Source organism: Lutjanus erythropterus, chromosome 20 (assembly GCF_056507025.1).
Source record: "Lutjanus erythropterus isolate fLutEry1 chromosome 20, fLutEry1.hap2, whole genome shotgun sequence".
Lineage (NCBI taxonomy): Eukaryota > Metazoa > Chordata > Actinopteri > Lutjaniformes > Lutjanidae > Lutjanus > Lutjanus erythropterus.
The window spans coordinates 2,563,500-2,583,976 of NC_139336.1; the positions used below are offsets into that span (position 1 = coordinate 2,563,500).

A 20,477-nucleotide genomic window follows, 5' to 3' on the forward strand; every position below is an offset into this window, starting at 1 on the left:
ATTCATAAACTGTTATTTTCACAGGTGGGAAGTAACTAAGTACAAATATTTTGTTACTGTACTTCAGTAGAGTTTTCAAATATCTGTACTTTATTTGACTTTTTACTTCCACTCCCTACATTTGAACACAAATATCTGTACAATTTTGAACTGGATTCACTGTCATTTTTAACAGAATTAATCTCTTATATGAAATTAGCTACGTGCAGCCTTGATGTCATTCCAACTGAGTTTCTCAAAGAGGTTTTAGACACAGTTGGACCCAGTATTTATTGATTATTAACATCCAGCCTCTTTTAAGGAAACCAAACCTTGATCCTTCTGTTCTTAACAATTTTAGGCCAATTTCTAAACTTCCGTTTTTTTTTTAGTTTTAGAAAAAGTGCTTTCAACCCAGCTTTTAGCTTTTATGTGTCATAACAATCTCTTTCAATCAAAAATCTGTCAATCAATCATTTGTCAATCAAAAATCAGAAATTTCAATCAGGTTTTAGAGCTTCACACAGTACAGAAACAGCCCTCCTCAAGGTAACCAATGACCTTCTTTTAGCAGCCAACAGGGGAGTGAGTGCAATTTGAATTCTTTTAGATCTAAGTGCAGCCTTTGACACTGTGGATCATGCCATTTTAATTGACCGTCTCAAAACCTGGGTTGGCATCAAGGACACTGCTCTTAGTTGGTTTTATTCCTACCTTTTAGACAGAACCTTTGCGGTCACCACAGGCAATCACACATCTTCTAAAACCCAGATTGCTTGTGGTGTACCGCAAGGTTCAATTTTAGATCCAGTTTTATTTTCTATTTATATGCTCCTGCTCAGCCAGATTATTCAGCGACACAGTGTGTCTTTCCATTGTTAGGCAGATGACACACAGATATACACCTGCCCCTAAGACCATATGAATCAAGAAGCCTAGCTGCTGGGTCAGACTGCCTCAATGACATAAACTGTTGGATGGCCCAGAACTTTCTTCAACTTAACAACTCTAAATCAGAAGTAAGACTGTTCAATCCACCAAATTCCACTACTTCCATCAAAATTAGTCTTGGTCCCCTGTCCACAAATGTCACATCCTCTGCTAGAAACCTAAGAGTAATTTTTGATTACCGATTACTGTAATTCACTCCTTTCTGGCCTCAACCAAAAGTCACTCTCCCACCTCCAACTGGTTCAGAACGCAGCAGTGAGGCTTCTTACTGGTTTTAACAGACACATCACCCAAGTCCTGGCTTCCCTCCATTGGCTTCTTGTATGTTTTAGAGTTGATTTTAAGATTTTACTGATCACTTTTAAAGCCCGTCTGGGTCTGTCCCCTAGCTACATAGCTGAAATGTTAACCCCTTATGAGCCAGTATGCAGCCTTAGATCCTCGGGCGGGGCCTTCCTGCCTGTTCCAAAGTCAAGGCTTAAATCTAAAAGTGACAGTGACAGCTAAAACTCATTTTTATAGACCTGCTTTTATGTGATGTTGTCTTTTTTTAATATATTTAATTTTTATCCTTTTATTTGCACTTATTTATACTGACATTACATGATGCTGTCTTATTCCATTCCTTTATTATTTATATTGACAACATGTAATGTCTCTATAATCTCTCTGTTGTTATTTTGCTTTGTAAGCTCAGTTCAACTATTATTATTATTATTATTATTATTATTATTATTATTATTATTATTATTATTACTTTACCGTACTCCTTAAATTTTCAAAACAGACTCATTACTTTAGTTTTTATACATTTGAAGGGAATTAATGATTATTTTTATTTTGCAATACTGCACACTGCCTTCAAAAAATCAAGACTGTTTTCATCCTAGGGACATAAAAAACATAGAAAAGACAATTCAGTACATATCACATAGAACAGACAAGACGAAAACAACATAAAACATTAAAAAGATTTTTTAAAAAAAGACCTAAAAATATGAAAATATGTAACAAAATGAAAAATTATGTAACAAGACAAAAAACAACATAAAAGAAGAAAAGGACGAACAAGGCATATCAAGACAAAAGACAAAACAAGACAAAAAAGGATGTAACAAAATGTAAAACAATGTGAAAGACAAAATAAAAGAAAAATGACGCAACAAGACAGAAAAGATGTAATGAGACAAAAAAAAACTACATAACGGTGACAACGTTTTCACAAGATGAAAAACAACCAAAAAGACGTAACAATATGAAAAGGAAGTATCAAAACAAAAACAACATAAAAGACAGCAGGAAGCAACGTAACAAGACAAAAAACAATGTGAATGATGTAACAAAAGAAAAACGGAAAAGATGTAACAAGACAAAAATGCTGAAAAAGACGTTACAAGACAAAAAAATTAGTCACAAAAGGAAAAAAAAACATAAAAGACGTAACAAAGTGAAAAACGACGCAACAAGACTAAAAAGATGTAGCAGACAAAAAAATCAATGTAACAAAATAAAAAAGTCATAACAAAATGAAAAGCAACATAAAAAACATTGCAAGATGAAAAAGACATCACAAAACAAAAAACGACGTAAAAATATGTAACAAGATGAAAAACAATGTAAGAAGATTAAAAAGACAAAACAAAAGACAATGTGAAAGACTTACCAAAAACAAAAAACAACACAACAATATGAAAAAGATATAACAAGATAAAAAAATTATGTAACTTGGTGAAAAATGTTGTTTTCAATGTTATACAATGAAAAATGAAAAAAGATGCAGCAAGACGAAAAAGATGTTACAAATTAAAAACAACGTAAAAGACATACAAGACAGAAAAATAATGCAATGTAGCAAGACAAAAAGAAGATAAAAAAAAGATGTAATAAGACCAAAAATTATTAGACAAGACATAAAAGATGTAAAAAAAAAAAAAAAAAAGACAAAAACAGTGGAATAAAAACAGAATAAAAGATGTAACAAGACGAAACAGAGAGGGAGACTCAACCACGGAGAAAAAGAAAAGGTGATGTTTGGCTTTTCACAGAAACAGCAAGAAGAAATGGGCTACGGAGGATGAATTTTGACTTTGAGTACATTTCAGAGCCTGTACTTTTTCACTCTTACTTCATTAAACAAGTTGAATCAGTCCTTCTACTTTTACCAGACTTTATTTATATACTGTATCTATATAGTATCTGTACTTCTACTTAATTAAAAAATACTTTTTACTCATATTTTTTGCTGTCTCTGTTTTTTTGGGGAGCTTATCAGGAATTTGACATATCAGACGTTGTGAACAGCCACCGTGTTTTTCCACTTTTACAACCAGAAGCAAAGGTCTATTCATTCACTCAGGTGTAGAGGGGTTAGTAGGGGCCCAGCTGTGCATTTTTGCCCGGGGCCCCAATCACATTAATCTGACCATTGAGGCTGAGCAAGAAAAGTGAAAATTGTTGAGATTGCTTGGCCAGGATGTAGTTCCATGACTTGGCAGACACAAAGAGGTGTTAGAGGGGTGCAAGAGCAATTACCCACTTCACTACAATCCAAGGATTAATGATTAGATCTGGACACAAGCCCAGAAATGTGAATTCTTGAGGAAACAAAAGATTTGGTTCAAAGAATACCTAACCTGACCCAAGCCTCACCATCACACCTCAGCAGATGAATATGAAACTGCTCACATAGAACAGCAGAGAAACATTTATTTCATGTGTTTATGTGATGTTTGATTTTTGTCCTATGTCCTGTGGCTTCACTTTTGGAGAGCTGTTATGTTATCTATCATTATCCAATGGTGTTTCCAAGGCAGGGAGGGTCTAATGAATGGACACTACCAAATTGCATTGTGGGAAGTGTAGGATTGTTTTTGTTTGTTTGAAACTTGATTTAAACTAAAAGAAAATATTAGACCTATGATTACCAGCTTTAACAGAGTGTGGGTGGTATTGTTTTAACTTAGTGACTGTGGGTGTATGTGTGTCATCATGGAAAAATGTGGTCCTGCAGACACCTGCTAGTGAGAACTAACACAGAGGTGGAGTACCTCACTAGGTGTTTATGCCTGTTTGTGGACAGACGATTCAGTGGAGTATCCATCAGTGCATATCACACACAACAGGTGTAACGAGACAAAAACTATATAAAACATTAAAAAGACAGAAAAGACCTAAAAAGATGAAAAAGATGTAACATGGTGAAAAAGTCATAACACGATGAAAAACAATAAAGACGTAACAAGAGAAAAAATACGTAATTAAACAAGGTGCTAGGTGTTTATGTATGTTTGTGGAAAGAGCTTGTCAACCTGATGGCGTCACAAGTCCAATAAGAAATAATTAAATAATAATTGTACGTATTCTCATTTATTAGAACATGTATTTATTTTTTTCTATATTCATTCATTGATTTTTTATATGCAGTAAACAATTCAAGCTGAACTTTATTCAAATTTCAAATCTATTCCTCTAGCACATTTAAAACATCATGAGCTGACCAAAGTGGTTTGGTATTTTTAATCTTGTTTGCTTATTCTTTTACTGATCTATTCTTTTTATGGCACTATCTGCTCGCACCCTGTGTTATAAGAAGACTTGAGGGGGCCATGACATCAGAATAATTATGTCTGCATTTATTTATTCTTTTATTTATTCCCCTTCATAGGCTATTTCAAATGTATTTATATATGTATTTACAAATTAATTAATCAAAACTACTACATGCAAGAAACAATATTTGTACTGTGTTTGCCCTCTGGTGGTAATTATTCCTCACCACACTGAAGGAAGCTACTGTACATGACACGTTCTTATCTCGCGCGCCTTAATATGCGCGCGCCTACTGTCTACTGAGAGGAAATTCATGCTCGTGTTGTTGGCAGTATTATGATATTTGAGCTCCACTACACCTAAGAATAAACCAACCTATATCAGTGTCTGTGGCTGCCGCTGTACGCATACAGTATGACGGAACCACCGACAGAGACAGACAAGAACAGCCCAGCCCGGTCACATATTTCACACCGTGCCACATTATGCGCGACACCGGAAGCTACTCTACCCTTATGTGGTCCCGCAGGTTTGTCTTACAGGCTACTTAGATTTTTGTGTTTTTTTTTGTTTTTTTTTGTTTTTTTCAGTTCAGATTAAATTTGACCAGATGTACAATTCCTTCGATCACGTTGAAATATGATCATTTTTTTTATACACATACATACATACATAAAATTGCCACAACATAACAGAAAATGCAAATAAAACAGCAGTATAGAGAACATCAAAACTGTATGAGGAGAATGTAAACCTAAACATATGCTTTACATCTAAATTATTTTTATTACATTTTTCAAATTATTTGAGAGGTCACAATAGCCTTTTTGTTTTTTGTTATATTAGGAACAGAGTCAAAGAGACAGGCTTATTGCAGTCCAACACAGAACAGATACATATTAGGAGTGGTTTGAAGCATTCCAATCTTATGGATGTAATATTTGCCTGTAATGTTAGGGTCTGTCAAAACTTGAAGAAATCAGAAGAGCTCAAATGAGAAAAATACCAGGGCAACTGCAAAGCAAAATAATATGAATAGATAGATAGATAGATAGATAGATAGATAGATAGATAGATAGATAGTATATTCATTCCGTCAGGGAAGAATAGCGTAATGATACTCAACTTACTTTTCTGAACGTGTCCACTTCATGCCTGTTTTCGGGGAAGAGTTCGGGCACCTCCTGTAAGACAGTGCTGAGGGTGGAGATGCACTGCGATTAGCGTTTCCATTATCTTCAGGTTTTCATGCTGTCTGTCTGTCTGTCAGAAGCTGCCATCCTTCTATCACACTACCTACAAACTCCCTGCGGGGGAAATGAGCAGAAGACCGCTTCATTAGCAGCATGAAGTAATTCACAGTGAAGAGAATGAGCTCATCTCACCATGGTGGTTAGCTAATGTTAGCTACGAGGCTAGGTGACTTGACAATCCCTTCAACTTGCTCGCTGACAGGTTAGCTTACTGCAGCTAACTTCGCTATGTGAACTAACTGAGGCAGGAATAAAGAAAGTCCCTGCAACTCTCGGGTCGGTACACATTTTCACCTTATATTTTACATGTAATCATATTTACTACCAGATTCTGTTGATTGATTGTTTGGATGCTAGCAGTCGTAGCTAGCTAGCTTGCTGTTAAATTGTTGTAGTGTTACTCAGCGAACGTTTGCTACAAAAGTTGCTAGGTTAACTAGCAGGTAGCTTCACAGACTGGTTGCAGACACAGATACAGTTGCATGTAAAAATAGTTAAATCCAAATGAGTAATTTTGATAAATAAAAAGTATCAGATACAGACAAATTTTACATAACAGGCCAGTATTGTGTTTTTAAGCTACATACAATAGAGGTACAGCAGGCTGTGTGAAGCCTGACGTTAAGCTTTCAGCTGTTTCTCCTCTCATTTTGAACAGTCTGAACATGTTGACAGAGTTAGCTAAAACTGCCCACTTATAAATGAATGATCGTAGTTTATTTGACATGTCAGACTTCTTCATGTAACAATGATATAACGTCTCCAACTAAATTTCTTCAGCACATTATTTACTGAGGGTAGACTCACTGGATTGTTAGTTGCCTTTGGCAACAACACTTTATTGACAGCAGATTACAGCAGTTACTTATGGTAATTTATGTCATTGTATCAACCATGATCCATCAAGTCTTTTCTGGCTGCATGTCTAGCTTATGTAACTATTACAAATTAGTCAGTGTGTTAAATTTGACAAGTCATAGCATTACATCATTTAACATTATAGTCTAAATGCTTGTTTTGATTGACTAATTGTGAAAATGCCTTAATTATTAAATTTAATTTCATTTAAAACAGACACCAAACAGAGGAAATGGAGAAAAACAGCAAATCCTGACATTTTAATATTAGGGTTGTTCCAATACAGTACAAATATTGTAAATGCCTCTGATACAGCCTAAATGCTGGATCAGGTATCGGCAAGTACACAAGTCTGTGTGCCGATCCAATGCTAACAGGGCTGCAACTAATGATTATTTTCATAGTCACTAAATTGATCAATTATTTTGTTTGATTAGGGTTGTTTGTTTTAAAATGTCATAAAATTGTGAAAAATGTCATTCAGTGTAGGGCTAGACAATGTAACGATATTTTATCGTAGTGTGATATGAGATTAGATATGGTGATAGATTTTGGATACCGTTATATCGTGATGTGTCAGAAGTGTTGTCCTTTTACTGGTTTTAAAGGCTGCATTACAGTTAAGTGATGTCATTTTGAGAATTTACTAGACTGTTCCAGCTGATCTATTATTTGCCTTTACTCACTTAGGCATTATATCCACATTACTGGTGATTATTTATAAAATAATCTCACATTCTGTGAAAGCACCAATAGTCATCCCTGTAATGTTGTTGCAATGTAATACAACAGACCCTCAGCCACTTCCACCCTTTGGAGCACACAACATATCATCAGTCACAACTTACACAATCAGTAATTAACGATGTCGACCAATATGAAAATTCACTATCGTGATAGGTTTTTCAGCCATATCACCCAGGCCTAATTCAGTGTTTCCCAAAGCGCAAGATGATGCCCTCAAATGTCTTGTTTTACTCACAACCCAAAAATCTTCAGTTTACTGTCAGAGAGGAGTGAAGAATATCCTTTTTAAGAAGCTGACATTAGGCTTTTTTTCTTAAAAAGTGCTCAGACAGTTAAGCAATTATCAAACTACATTAATTAATTTAATCAATAATTAATTGTTGCAGCTCTAGACACCACATCATTCGTTAGCCCTGAAATGAGAATCATCATTCTAGACGCCAGGAATTTTAATAATGATAGCAATCATATCACATCCATACAGGGTTAGTAATGTAGACCTACAACTGTTCAAATGATAATAATATGTAGTGAACACTGGAATTATCTCCATTGATACTGAAAACCTCATATCTGTCTATCATTACTACTGATACCATTTTTTCAGTATTTCTTGGCTAATACCAAGTGCTGATCTGATACCAGTGTGTGTAAAAATACTGGTACGATGCTGGTATGATTATAGGAACAGTCTTCTAAAACATGCTTGTTTTGATGAACCAGTTGTGAAAAAAAAACAAAGTGTCAAATAGCAAAGATATGAACGAGAGGAGAAAAACAGTGAATCCTGACATTTTTAAATCAGGTAACAGCAGACCGTTTGACTTGATATATCATTTGAACAATGAATGAATTCATTCAATTGTCACTTATTGATTTTCTGTGATTGACAAATTCACTAATATTTATGTGTAATTTTCATTTTTGCATGATGTTGTGTTTTGCTTTCTGTAACTAGCTGTCATTCAGAACAGTTCAAGATTTGAATTATGTAATACACACTGGCAGTACTGGTAGGAATGCTGCTTAGTCATCTATAGTTGCAAGATATTTATTCACTAAGGTAGTTGATACATTACATAATGCATTGTGTATTATACATTAATATGTTACACACAGACACCAAAGTCTAAAGCCATGTTGCTAAACTTTAAAGCTCCAAAGCTATTTTGTTTTTTTTGTTTCCCTTCGTTCAGAATTGATTGATCAGTTAACAGTGAATTAATCAATTACAGTCGTTTTTAAGTAAAGATGTTGTATATTTGTCATATTCTTTCAGTTTTTATGGCATGTTAAAGGAAAACTATCATTTTGGATCTAAAAAACAATGTATAGACTCATATGACTTCATCCCTTTCAATCATAACATATGACCCACTAGTGTGGTGTCTGTATCTGCTTGACCCTGCAGCCTTCTGCCTGCTTTTCTTCGTGTTTTCTCATTGTTTTGCTGTGCTCTGGACGTTTCAGCAACTCACATCATTGGTATTTGACGTCTTGATGTGCTTAGGAACAGCTTGCACAAATCCTGCTGACTCAACTTAAACTTAATCCTACTCTGTGGCTGCTCGAGTCAGTAGTGTCATCTTGTGTATAACGATATCTGAAGTCCACTCTTGTGTTGTTCCTGTAGGTGTTGCAGGTCGCTCTCATGTGCCCATGGAGAAGGCGGCCTTTGAGGGGTGGCTGGAGTCAGTCTCCGCCACTTTCCTTACTCTAAATGACCAGCAGCGCAACCAGTCTCTGGACCAGCTCATATCTCTAAGTGGTGCTGCCCAGCTCCGTCATCTGTCCAATGGCCTGGAGACGCTGCTCAAGCGTGACTTCCTGCGCCTCCTGCCCCTGGAGCTGGCCTTCTACCTGCTGCGCTGGCTGGATCCCCAGACCCTGCTCACCTGCTGCCTGGTCTGCAAACAGTGGAATAAGGTAAATATGCTGCTTCCTGACGTCTGCTAGTGGAGTCATCTGGTGCTTCTCAATTGTCTTTAATGTCTCATTTCCCAGAACTGGTGTATTTCCTCTTATGTTACCCACTTCCATGTAAGACGTGAGGGGAGAATGAGAGGATAGAGAAAGGAAGAAAAATGTTGATAGTGAAATGAAATGTCCGTCCCTGTCAGGTGTTATCTGAAGTGAGGTCAGTCTCTGATGAAGGCAGCACAACTCAATATTCTGTCAGTGTTCTTTTAAAGGGATATTTTGCATTATTTGAAGTGGGGTTGTTTGAGGTACTCATCCATTGTCCGTGTATACAGTACCTAAGTCACACCCCTTCCAGTGTGACCTAAATTCAGAAAAAATTCAACATTAGTCTATAGTGAGAGACAAATTATTTTTCGATCCTGTTTGAACTGTGCCATAAATTTGTGAAATTGTCTTTTGAATTGATGAACATCATATGTGCAATTCATGGCACAGTTCAAGCAGGATTAAAATATATTGTCCCTCACCTTTGACTACAGTCCAAAGTCAGGTCCCATGGTGCTCCTCTAGAAGGGCCGTGACTCAGACACTTTATTACCTACAGTAGATGGAGGTCGACATGCCCCCAGTTTAGAGAACCAGCAGGAGTACTGGTATAGGAAGCTAAGCAATGTACCACTGTGGACAGGGACATCAGCAAAATGTATTTTAGTCACGTAAAAAAAAATCTATATTAGCTTAAGTGTACACTATATTTAGACTATTTTCACCACTTTACTTTGCTGTCACAGAGTTTTCTCTGTGCTGCTTCTCCAGACTGGGGGCGTGTCAACCACCATCTACTTTAGGTAATGCACTAATTCTGGAGAAGAACCTCATACAACCACACTTCAAATTGTCTCAGCAAAAAACCTGCATTCAGACTGTGTACAGATCAGTCAAAACAGTCTGCTCAGACACTGGATGCATATGAGCCACCTCTACCAACAGCAACATCTCTATTATTAATATTGGCATCTGTACTTGATGATATCTTGCGTGTAATTCTTCATTTAATAATCCAGGTTATGATTGATGTGTTTTGTAACGTACAGGAATAATTTATGAATTATAGCTGAAAATCAGAATTGTTTCAATCAGACATACAGTGACAGATTTACAGCATGATATACGAAACAGCAAGAACAAGCTGGGATGTTGTGAATATAATCTAAAGAACTTTGACATGAAAAATATTCTTGACTGATGAGATAGAAAAAATACATAAACGTACATAAACAACATATCTGATTACGTGTTCAATCTTGTGCACTTTCATTGTTTGATCACATAGTTCCTGATTCACATTTTGACAGTTTTACTCTGTTTTATTCAGGCAAAGGTCTTGAACAGTTGCTTGTCTTTGGACAACATTTGAGAACTTTGGCTTTAAGGATTCATCAGAAAAAAACAGCTTATATCTTTCAAAATAAATTTGGATAATCGATTAATCAGTTTGAGTAACTTTCTAAGACAAACAGTCCAAATTCTATTATTTCAGCTTCTTAAATGTGATTTGTTTTTTCTTTCTTTACTCCACTCTGTCAGTAAACTGAATATCTTTGGGTTGTGAGTTAAAGAAAACATTTGAAGATCATCATCTTAAGGTTTGGGAAACACTGATCAACATTTTTTACCATTTTCAGACATTTTAAGACAAACTACTAATCGATTAATTTAGAAAATATAATGTAACCAGAGGGGTATATCGATCAGCTGATATTATCAGGTCAGTATTTACCGAGCACAGTAGGCATGTAACCTAATCCAGGTATCACAATATTAATGTCACTTAACTTGATAACTGTCTGTTACTTAATCATGAAAGTTAGACAATGTGCAGAAGACCTTATGAAACTTTTCGGTCTACTCACCCCTCCTTTATGCACCTGTCTCATCTAAATAGATGTGCAAAGTGTTCCTTTGTTCTAAAACTGTAGTCCGGCAAATAATCTCCATTTTTTTTCATGTATCCAGATTACGTAATTCTGTTTCATATAATCTGCTACACCCAAAGCTGGAGACTATGTATATAATAATAGATAATTACTGAACATTAATGACATGAAAATAGGTTGGCTGATATGATAATAAATGCAAAGCCATAAATAATCTTATATCCTGTACATCAGCTCAGCCTCTCAGTTTTGACAAGAGGTGCCATTTACCCACAGACGTGTTGAGACGAGCGTCCCTCTCCTTGTAGGTGATCAGCTCATGCACAGAGGTGTGGCAGGGTGTGTGTCGGGAGCTGGGCTGGAGGATCGATGAGTCCATTCAGGATGCATCACACTGGAAGGGGGTCTACCTGAAGGCTAAGCTGCGGATGATGCAGCTGAAGGATCAGGAGGCCTTCGAGACGTCGTCCCTCATCGGCCACAGTGCTCGAGTGTACGCCCTCTACTATAAGGACGGCCTCCTCTGCACAGGTACGCTGCGGCTCTGCTTTGTTTTCAGTGCAGAAAAGGCTGGCTTGGGATTAGCTTTAAGATATATACAGGTGTTGACAATCCTCTCATCTGTCTTGGAAGCTACTGTATGACTCTAAGTTCCACCACTGTGTCACAGCTTCAGCAAAAACCTGAGCATGATCACTTTCACCTGCAGAGGGCCGTTGTATTGCATTACATTATACTGAGCCAATTTGTTTCTGTTATTGCATCCACTCACTTATAAACAGTGCTTGAAATGAAGGATGTCCTGCGGTCGCAGGGACAATTACAATACCACCTGGGACACAAAACTACTGTGTCTGGGATAATTCTGGGCAGACTCCTACACAACCTGCTACCAGTAATTATCTTGAAGTTAAATCTGCACCTGCTCAGAACTGTGGAGATAAGATCATTCTCTTATTCTCATAGTCTTTTAGTGCTCCACAGTCCTCTCAAAATGTCTGACTTGACCTTGACCTTGACCTTGACCTCTGCTGGCTATTTTTACCTTTATGTCATCAGTTTTAACTATCAGCTAGCCTTCATTACTGTCAGATCAAACAGTGATGTCCAAGTGTTTGGCAGGATGTGAGGTCAATTGTTGTGTCGTAGACTTTCACAATAAAATCCTGCCGGCAGATTAAGTGTGATATTACTGTAATAACAGATGTAAATGTTAAAAACACTACAAAATCATTTAAAACATATTATTGTATGTGTTATATTATTATTTCTGCCTGCTGCCCACCTGCAATTATTTAACTTTTTACCGGTGCCCACACCCATGACTTTTATTTTTTACCTGTTACACAACATTTGTGCAGATCACCCACCTGACACAGTGCAAGACTCTGGACAATAAAGAAACTTATTTTAACATAACATTACTAAATGTTGGAGCAAATTTCCAAATAGGCATTATTTAGATAAACTGGCCACATATTGGGAATCTAAATGGGTGCTTTCTGCCATGAAAATATTAAGTCAGTAATTTGTGGTTAGTTACTCACATAGGTATTTAGGGATGTCCCGATACAACTTTTGCACTTCCAATACGATACCGATATTGCAGCCTTGAGTATTGGCCAATACTGATATCGATCCGATACGATATCAGCATGAATCATACATACTTTTATTACTTATTTTGTAGTGTGGAATGTTAGAAAAAGCTTGATCAAGTGATGTTACTCAAACAGAGAACAATAGTCAGCAACCAGAGTCACCTATGGATAGAAGTGTTGGAGCAGAAAATGGACTGCTTATCAGAGCGCTTATATCAGAGATTTTGGATGGAGTCTGATAAAATCCGATACTCGTTTTTTGGCTGATATCGGACCGATATCCAATATCAATATCGGATCAGGACAATCCTATAGGTATTGTTTTGTTGTGCACCTGATAACCTGTATAGGTGAATTTTCTGAATTTTCACTCACACAATAAAACTCATGTTCTCACATGTTGGTAATTTCATATAATGTACAAATGTAATGTTAGTAAGTCACTAATGCTGCTGTGTATTTTGTTGCATCTGTGTACTATTTTTAGCTCAGGGATGATGTATCCATCCAGCAGTAGATCTGAGGGTAGTTGAGTCTGTATTTTCCCAGTCACAGAATCCATCAGCTATTGTCTGACAACAATTTAGCATTCCAATGCAGATATCTGCCAGAGATCGGTATTTTCCCCACATGTTGTGCCCTTCGTAAGCAGAGTGAGGTCTGTAACATTTGGCTCTGCGTATAAATGATTGCAAAACTGAACACTGTTAAAAAGTTCATGTGCAGTTATTCAAGATTATTTTGTCATGCCTGTGCCAGAAAGGTTGCACATCCTACTTGAGCTGCACCATATTGTTCATTGTTAGTAGATGTGTTCTCTTACATGTCATCCACTGTGCAGTATATGAAAGTTCCTAAATAATAATTTCACTGTTAAAATATATGTAATATACAACCTGTTGTATTTGAGGAAAGTTACTTGGACAATGGTTGTGAAGTCTGGGAAGGCTGAAAGTAGAATTCAGGACAGTTGCAGGACACTGGCAAAAAAAGTAAATTTTAAGCCTTCCCTAAAGTTTTTGTAACAAACCTGTAGCCACCAGTTGCAAATCCAGCTGACACAGAGCAACATCAGCATTGATGTGGTATTCATTCAGAGTTGTGCTTGTGTCCACGTGTCACCCTCCTCCAGATCCTGAGAAAAAAATGTGTCTCTTTAGCTGCTAAGTGCTGCACTATGTTCACCAGCTGGTCTCTGACTGTGTCTGTCTGCTGTTTGGTGCTGAGCAGGGTGAGAACAGTGGCTTTATCAGAGCTTTGTCACTGAAAACAGCTGCTTAACATGAGGATGTGTGAGTGCAGTGAACATGTTGTTAAACTTGAATGAGCCAAAAGAAGCTTAAAAAGCTCCACAGAGCTGTAAGAGTGACTATTTTCACAGTGCACATAGTCATTTGATCAGTTGTTTATATAAAAATATTTCGGTGCTAAGTGCACATTGCATTGCATTGATTGTGGGACGGAGACCCTCTGTCTCACATTCTGTTTCTGTGGGATTAGTCCAAGCTGCTTCTTGCACAGTGAGGTATGGAAGCTGAGATACTTGCTAACAGTGCTGATTAGCGTCTCAGTGTGGGACTTTTTGGAAAACAGCCCTCCACTTCCATGTTCACCCACACAGGTTCTTTCACTTAAGTTGTGTGATTAGACCTCTCCTCAGGACTGTGTGGGATTGGACAGACTCTGCTGGATTGACATCTCTGACTTTTGTTTTAATTTTGTTGCATTTGTGGGTGTAACTAATATGACGTCTTTGTATGCCTCTCTAATAGCAGACATTCTGACAGAAATGTGAGGCTTAGTGGGATGCTTAAATGCAATGGAGCTTTAGTTATGTTTTAATTCTGCCTGTGCTTTCCCTGCTATGACAGGCTAAGTGTCAGCTGTGAAAAGTGGCTATTGTTTTATTAAAGAAGCAATATGTAGCCATTACACATGCAGAAATGAGTACAGCAGTCCAAATAGTAAGTTGGGGCCATACACTGTATATTAAATACGTTGTAATACTGTTAAATATACAATTTATGGTTGAAGTGAGTCACCCCCTCCTCTCCAGGCACAGCAGAGACAGACAGGCTGCAGGAGCGCTGCAGGAGTGCAGGATATGTAACTTTGTAAACTGACAATAACAAACTATTAATTGTCTGTCAATGTAAAGTTATCCTGAAAACAAAATCTGACTGCTCTGGAATAACACACTCTGGATGTTGACTTAAGTGGTTGACAGTCTGACTTCCTGCCAAACTCCATTAACATTTTGCTCAATTTAACAGTCATAAACATCTACTCCATTTACAAGATTATGAATGATTTATGACAGCTCATAAACACTTACTCATTTGGCAAAAATTCTGTATGTTGTCCAACTGTTTAACTTAGTTGGCCACATGTATTAAACTCTGGGCGGCATGGTGGTGCAGTTGTTAGCACTGCTGCCTCACAGCAAGAAGGTCCTGAGTTTGAATCCCTGGCTGGTTGGGGCAGATTGCAGAGTTTGCATGTTCTCCCCATGTCTGCATGGGTTCTCTCCGGGTTCTCCACCACAGTCAGCATCAGAGGACAGGATGAAGATACTGACTAATGTCTGATTCTTCATTCTTTATAAACTTCTGTGGAAACACTCAGTGTTTTGATATCAGGAATATGGTTATTTTTTAAATGCAGGAAAGTAGTGTGGTGAATCTGACCTTTTTTAATTCAAATTTTAGTTTTGATTCTCGTGATATTGAATTTATATAGTGACTTTGCTGTTGTAAACAGTTGTACTAGTTATAGTTAATTATAAGTTACTAAGAAATATTGTAAGAAATATTTAATTCACTCAGCTTGCACACAGATTAAAATCTGTTAACAAAGGTACTTTGGTCTAAATTGGTCTTTTTTTTTTCTTTTGGTGCTTTATTTTTTAAATAGGTAAATTAGTTTGGTTGGTTACTGTTCATGAACATGCAAAATGGTCTTAAAACCAACATAAAAAAGAATCATGATTAAATCATGATTGTGATCCTGCCATAAAAAAATCATGATAGGATCTTTTTGCTATATCGCCCACTGCTAACAGCAGGTCTTTATTTGCAGGGCAAACCAAAATACCAACAATTCTCCCTACACTTCCTCATTAGAGCCTGCCTCCTGTTTGTTTTCTTCTCTCATCTTGGCACAGTGCGCTCAGTGCAGGACACCAAAATTTCAGGCAAATTTCAGGTCAGTAAAGTAGCAAATTATTGGAGCACTGCTGGAGCTGGTTGTTGAAAATAAGGCATGGAAGGCAGGCATGAATGCAGGGGAGTGAATCCGAAGTGTTTGCTATTGGCTGAAGTTGCAACTTTGTGGTTGAACTCCATGCAAATTCTTTCAAACACATACGTTCAATGAGATGACTGTTGACATAGATTTGACCCACATCTGCCATTATGGAGTTGTGTCACAGCTTACTGCTCTACAGCAAGAAGAGTAGTTTCTATCTTGGTAGTGGCTAATGATGATCGAAATAAATCAAATCAAATCAAATTGATATAAAATAACATGAATGTCCTCTTGTTTTTCAGGATCTGATGACCTGTCTGCCAAATTATGGGATGTGCGCACTGGGCAGTGCATTTATGGAATTCAGACACACACCTGCGCCACAGTAAAGTTTGATGAACAGAAGCTGGTGACTGGGTCCTTTGACAACACTATTGCATGCTGGGAGTGGAGCACTGGGGCTAAAATCCAGCAGTTCCGTGGCCACACAGGAGCAGGTTGGTTAAAATGATCAGCAAATATCTGCTCTGGCTAATTTAGAGTAATATGACAAAGCAAAATGTTATTTATAGAGCAGATTCATCCAGGGTAGAGACAGTATTCAACTATAACTGGATACAAAACTACACACACAGTATACAAACAAAAATCCAAATTGCGTATGATGAGATGATCATTTCGTATTTGTAAGCCTCTTTTCAGTGTTTGAGATACATTTATTCATTTCATATTATGACCTTATTCAGGGTTCTTGCAGGTTCTGGAAATCCTTGAAAACTTTGCATTACCTCCATAACGAATCACTATCTGACTGGATAGTTTTCTTTTTAGGTAAAGAAATAAAACAAGTCAGATTTGCTTTTGCCTTTTGCACAAAGTCTTATTTGATGCTGAAACAGTGAGTGGGAGGCTAACAGATGATAACATGCTGTGAGCTTCCTTTTTCAGTGAGTGTTGGATTGCAACAAAAATTTCTAAATAATGAAAAGGGTTTTAGTGAAAGTATGTGTGTTTATTGCATAAAAAATGCTCCTTGAAATTCTTTTTTTGCAACAGATTTTTTAAAATAAATATTGTGTGTGTGTTCAGTGTTCAGCGTGGACTACAATGATGAGCTGGACTTGCTGGTCAGCGGATCTGCAGACTTCTCTGTGAAGATCTGGGCTCTGTCTGCTGGAGCCTGTCTCAACACTCTGACTGGACACACTGAGTGGGTCACCAAGGTCAGCTAACTGTAACCTGGTCAGGGTTTGATTAGAGGAAGTCAGTTTCATGTTATTAATGCATTCTATTCCACAACTAAATACGTTGGAACATTTGAATTGTATTGAAATGTCAGTGATGTGATGTTCTAAATGTGTTTTACTGTCTGTGTAATGGGTTGCATCGATTAATAAATGGAAAACTTAAGTTTTAATAAACTGGCCTGATCACAGTTGATCAATGAAATGTTTGATGTATCTTGTGTTGGCGTCTCCCTTCAGGTGATACTACAGAGAAGTGAAGTAGAATCCATGGTGCACAGTCCTGGTGATTACATCCTCCTTAGTGCTGATAAGTATGAAATTAAGGTAATGCTCCCAGCTCCAGAGCTGCAGCTCAATAATCTGAATAATATTAATTTTGTGTCTTTCTCATGTGTGAGCTGTTATTCCTGGAATGTCCATGAGATGGAGCTAATACTGTGTTTCCTGTGCAGGTCTGGCCTTTAGGGAGAGAAATCAACTGCAAGTGTTTGAAGACACTGTCAGTGTCAGAGGACCGCAGCATCAGCCTGCAGCCTCGTCTGCAGTTTGACGGACGCTACATCATCTGCAGCTCCGACCTGGGAGTTTATCAGTGGGACTTTGCCAGTTTTGAGATTCTCAGGTAAGAAAGTACACATGACAGAGAGCAAAGTCACTCTTAAAAGAAAATAATAGCTGGTGTACAAGTATGAAGCTCAATTTGAGATGTGTCTAACGCAAGTTTTAGACATCTCCTCTAGTCGTCTGCATTATTCATGAGATCCAATTGTAGTTCAGAACTGTTGACTTCCTGCTACTACCTGTCAGCCCTATGGCTTCATCTGCACTATACCTCTGTTGTTTGTTTGCTAAAGCCAGTGTAAACATGATACAGACTAGCACTGTCACCATATCAGTGATATTATTGCAATATCCATAGAAAAAAATATATAAAAATCCTGCTGTTATTAGGGCTGGGCAATTTGTCAATGTAATCAACATTATCGATTATGAAAATACATCAATTTGTGTAATTTGTGTAACTTGCCTTGACACATCAGTGTGACCTGCTGCGCCTGGATCCAATCAATATGCATCACAGCTGTTTTTGAATTTGAGCTCCAGTAATTTTTGGATCAGGCATCTGACATGGAGTTTATTAAACAGGGTGGAAATTAGACTTACTTTACTACTGCTACTATCCACTATTATCATTATTCTATCATTATTCTAATGTTCTTTATGTAGAGCTGAATTTTTGTCTGGGACAAGCCTGTTCTGTGACACAGAGCAAAACATTTCATAAATGACATAAATTTCATATATATGAATCTGTAAAGAATGAATGAATTTTCATCAATTTGGAATTAGAGTGTTGGTATTAGTCATTTTTAAGTTTTTTTTTTTTGGTAGGATATGAATTGTCAAGAACAGGTGATAGTAATAGAAAATGTTTTTCTGATGAATAATTTTTTGTTCAATACAAAAACCAGATGTAAATCCCAAATAAAAAGTTTTTCTCATTTTCCATCACAGGTTGCTTGGAATCATAAAGGAAACGTTGTTGTATCATATGATCATACAGCTTCCAGTCCTAATCCTGCATGTCTTCATGTTCTCAGGGTGATAAAAACACAGGACCCAGCTAACCTGTCCCTGCTCAGCTTCGGCGAGGTGTTTGCACTCCTCTTCGACAACCACTTCCTGTATGTGATGGACCTGAGGACAGAGGCGATCTCGGGCCGCTGGCCTCTGCCAGCCTACAGGAAATCCAAGCGAGGATCCAGCTTCCTGGCCGGTGTCACCTCGTGGCTCAACGGCCTGGATGGGGGCAATGACTCTGGACTGGTGTTTGCCACCAGCATGCCCGACCATAGCATTCACTTAGTACTGTGGAAGGAAAACGGATAGGAGAGGACGAGGACTCCCATCCACCAGACATGTGTGCTCTGGAGTATCTGAACCTTAACAGCCAAGATAGATCATGCATGGACCAAAGCATTTTGTTTTTATCTGTTTCTTCCTCAGCATACAGTCCTCCTCCAGACATCAACATTCACATGTGGAAGTGGAAGGTGAACGAAGAATGATGATGTAAACATTACTGATGTGCTGGATCAGCTCTCAGAAACCTGGAAACCTCTCATCGGTCTGGATCTTGGACAAAAGACAGAAAGAAAAGACTTGTTGAAGGCCAAGATGTGTCAGTGACGACTAAAAATGGCATCAAAATAAACACAACCAGAGAAATTCTCTTGTAATATGGAAGTGTAAATGTTGTCAGATTTGCTCTTTGATCAGTTTAGCGTTGTGCAGTCATATTTGTAGCCAACCTTTAATCCGTAGTCTTTTAATCAGGTGCCAACTTTGGCTGCTGACCCTTTTCTGACCAGGATAAGACTATGTCAAATATGCTGTAGCTAGAACACGCCCAATGCCAGGCTGCTCATTGAGCTGATTTGCTGAAACACTGGGCCTCATGCAAGACCTACTCATATGTCCTGTGATTGAGTGAGTTTGGGGAACTTTTTCACCAATTAGTGTTTTCATGCTGTGTCATGAATCCAGAGGTCAGCCATGTCAGAGGCACTGATCAGAAACAACACATCCAAACTCGTAATTCTTCCTGATTATTTGTCGCCTTCAAATGGAGTCCCCTTAACCGCGTTCATGAGAAGAGTTCATATGACATGGATGTCCAACACACGTTTGGACCTATTTTTCAAGAATCTATTTTTTAAGTCTTTCCCGTAAGAATTACTTTCATTACCAATTAATTTGTCAGTCATTTTGTCGATTAGTCAATCAGTTCGCTCTAGAAAATATCAGAATATGGTGAAAAATGTTGATCAGATCAAACCACAAAATATCAACATTTAAGATGCTTTTTTTTTTGACCTCTTAAAAAATGACTCCAACCCAGTTCTTGTGGCATTCACAACATTGCTAATGGAAATGTTTAACAGAGGGATGTTTTAATTTTTTCCGTGTTGATGACAGATCAGTATTTTGATCCAAAAAGTTGTTCTATTAGACTTTCAGACTTAAAGTCAGAGATACGTAGTTAAACTTCCAAACAATAAAGAATAGTGTACGGCTGCAACTAACTAAATGAACAGGTTGAAAAATAAGTCCAAACATGTACAAACATGTGGAGCACACTGACGTATGTTTGGACCTATTTTTCAAGGACCTATTTTGTAGCTC

At 37.5% G+C, this 20,477-nt stretch overlaps 1 protein-coding gene across 2 annotated transcripts; it reads left to right on the forward strand.

Moving 5' to 3' along the window:
- Positions 1 to 5,677: 5,677 nt before the first annotated feature.
- fbxw2 (F-box and WD repeat domain containing 2) lies at positions 5,678 to 20,155 on the forward strand. 2 transcript variants are annotated; one of them, XM_084746251.1, is made up of 8 exons: positions 5,678 to 5,934; positions 8,971 to 9,263; positions 11,506 to 11,728; positions 16,347 to 16,541; positions 17,134 to 17,267; positions 17,529 to 17,615; positions 17,744 to 17,913; positions 18,893 to 20,155. In XM_084746251.1, exons 1-8 carry the CDS (start codon positions 5,880 to 5,882, stop codon positions 19,179 to 19,181), a joined length of 1,446 nt encoding a protein of 481 aa, XP_084602377.1. In that variant the 5' UTR covers positions 5,678 to 5,879; the 3' UTR covers positions 19,182 to 20,155. The 2 variants fall into 2 exon arrangements, with proteins under 2 accessions (XP_084602377.1, XP_084602378.1); XM_084746252.1 differs by having other exon boundaries at positions 5,679 to 6,008.
- Positions 20,156 to 20,477: the final 322 nt, after the last annotated feature.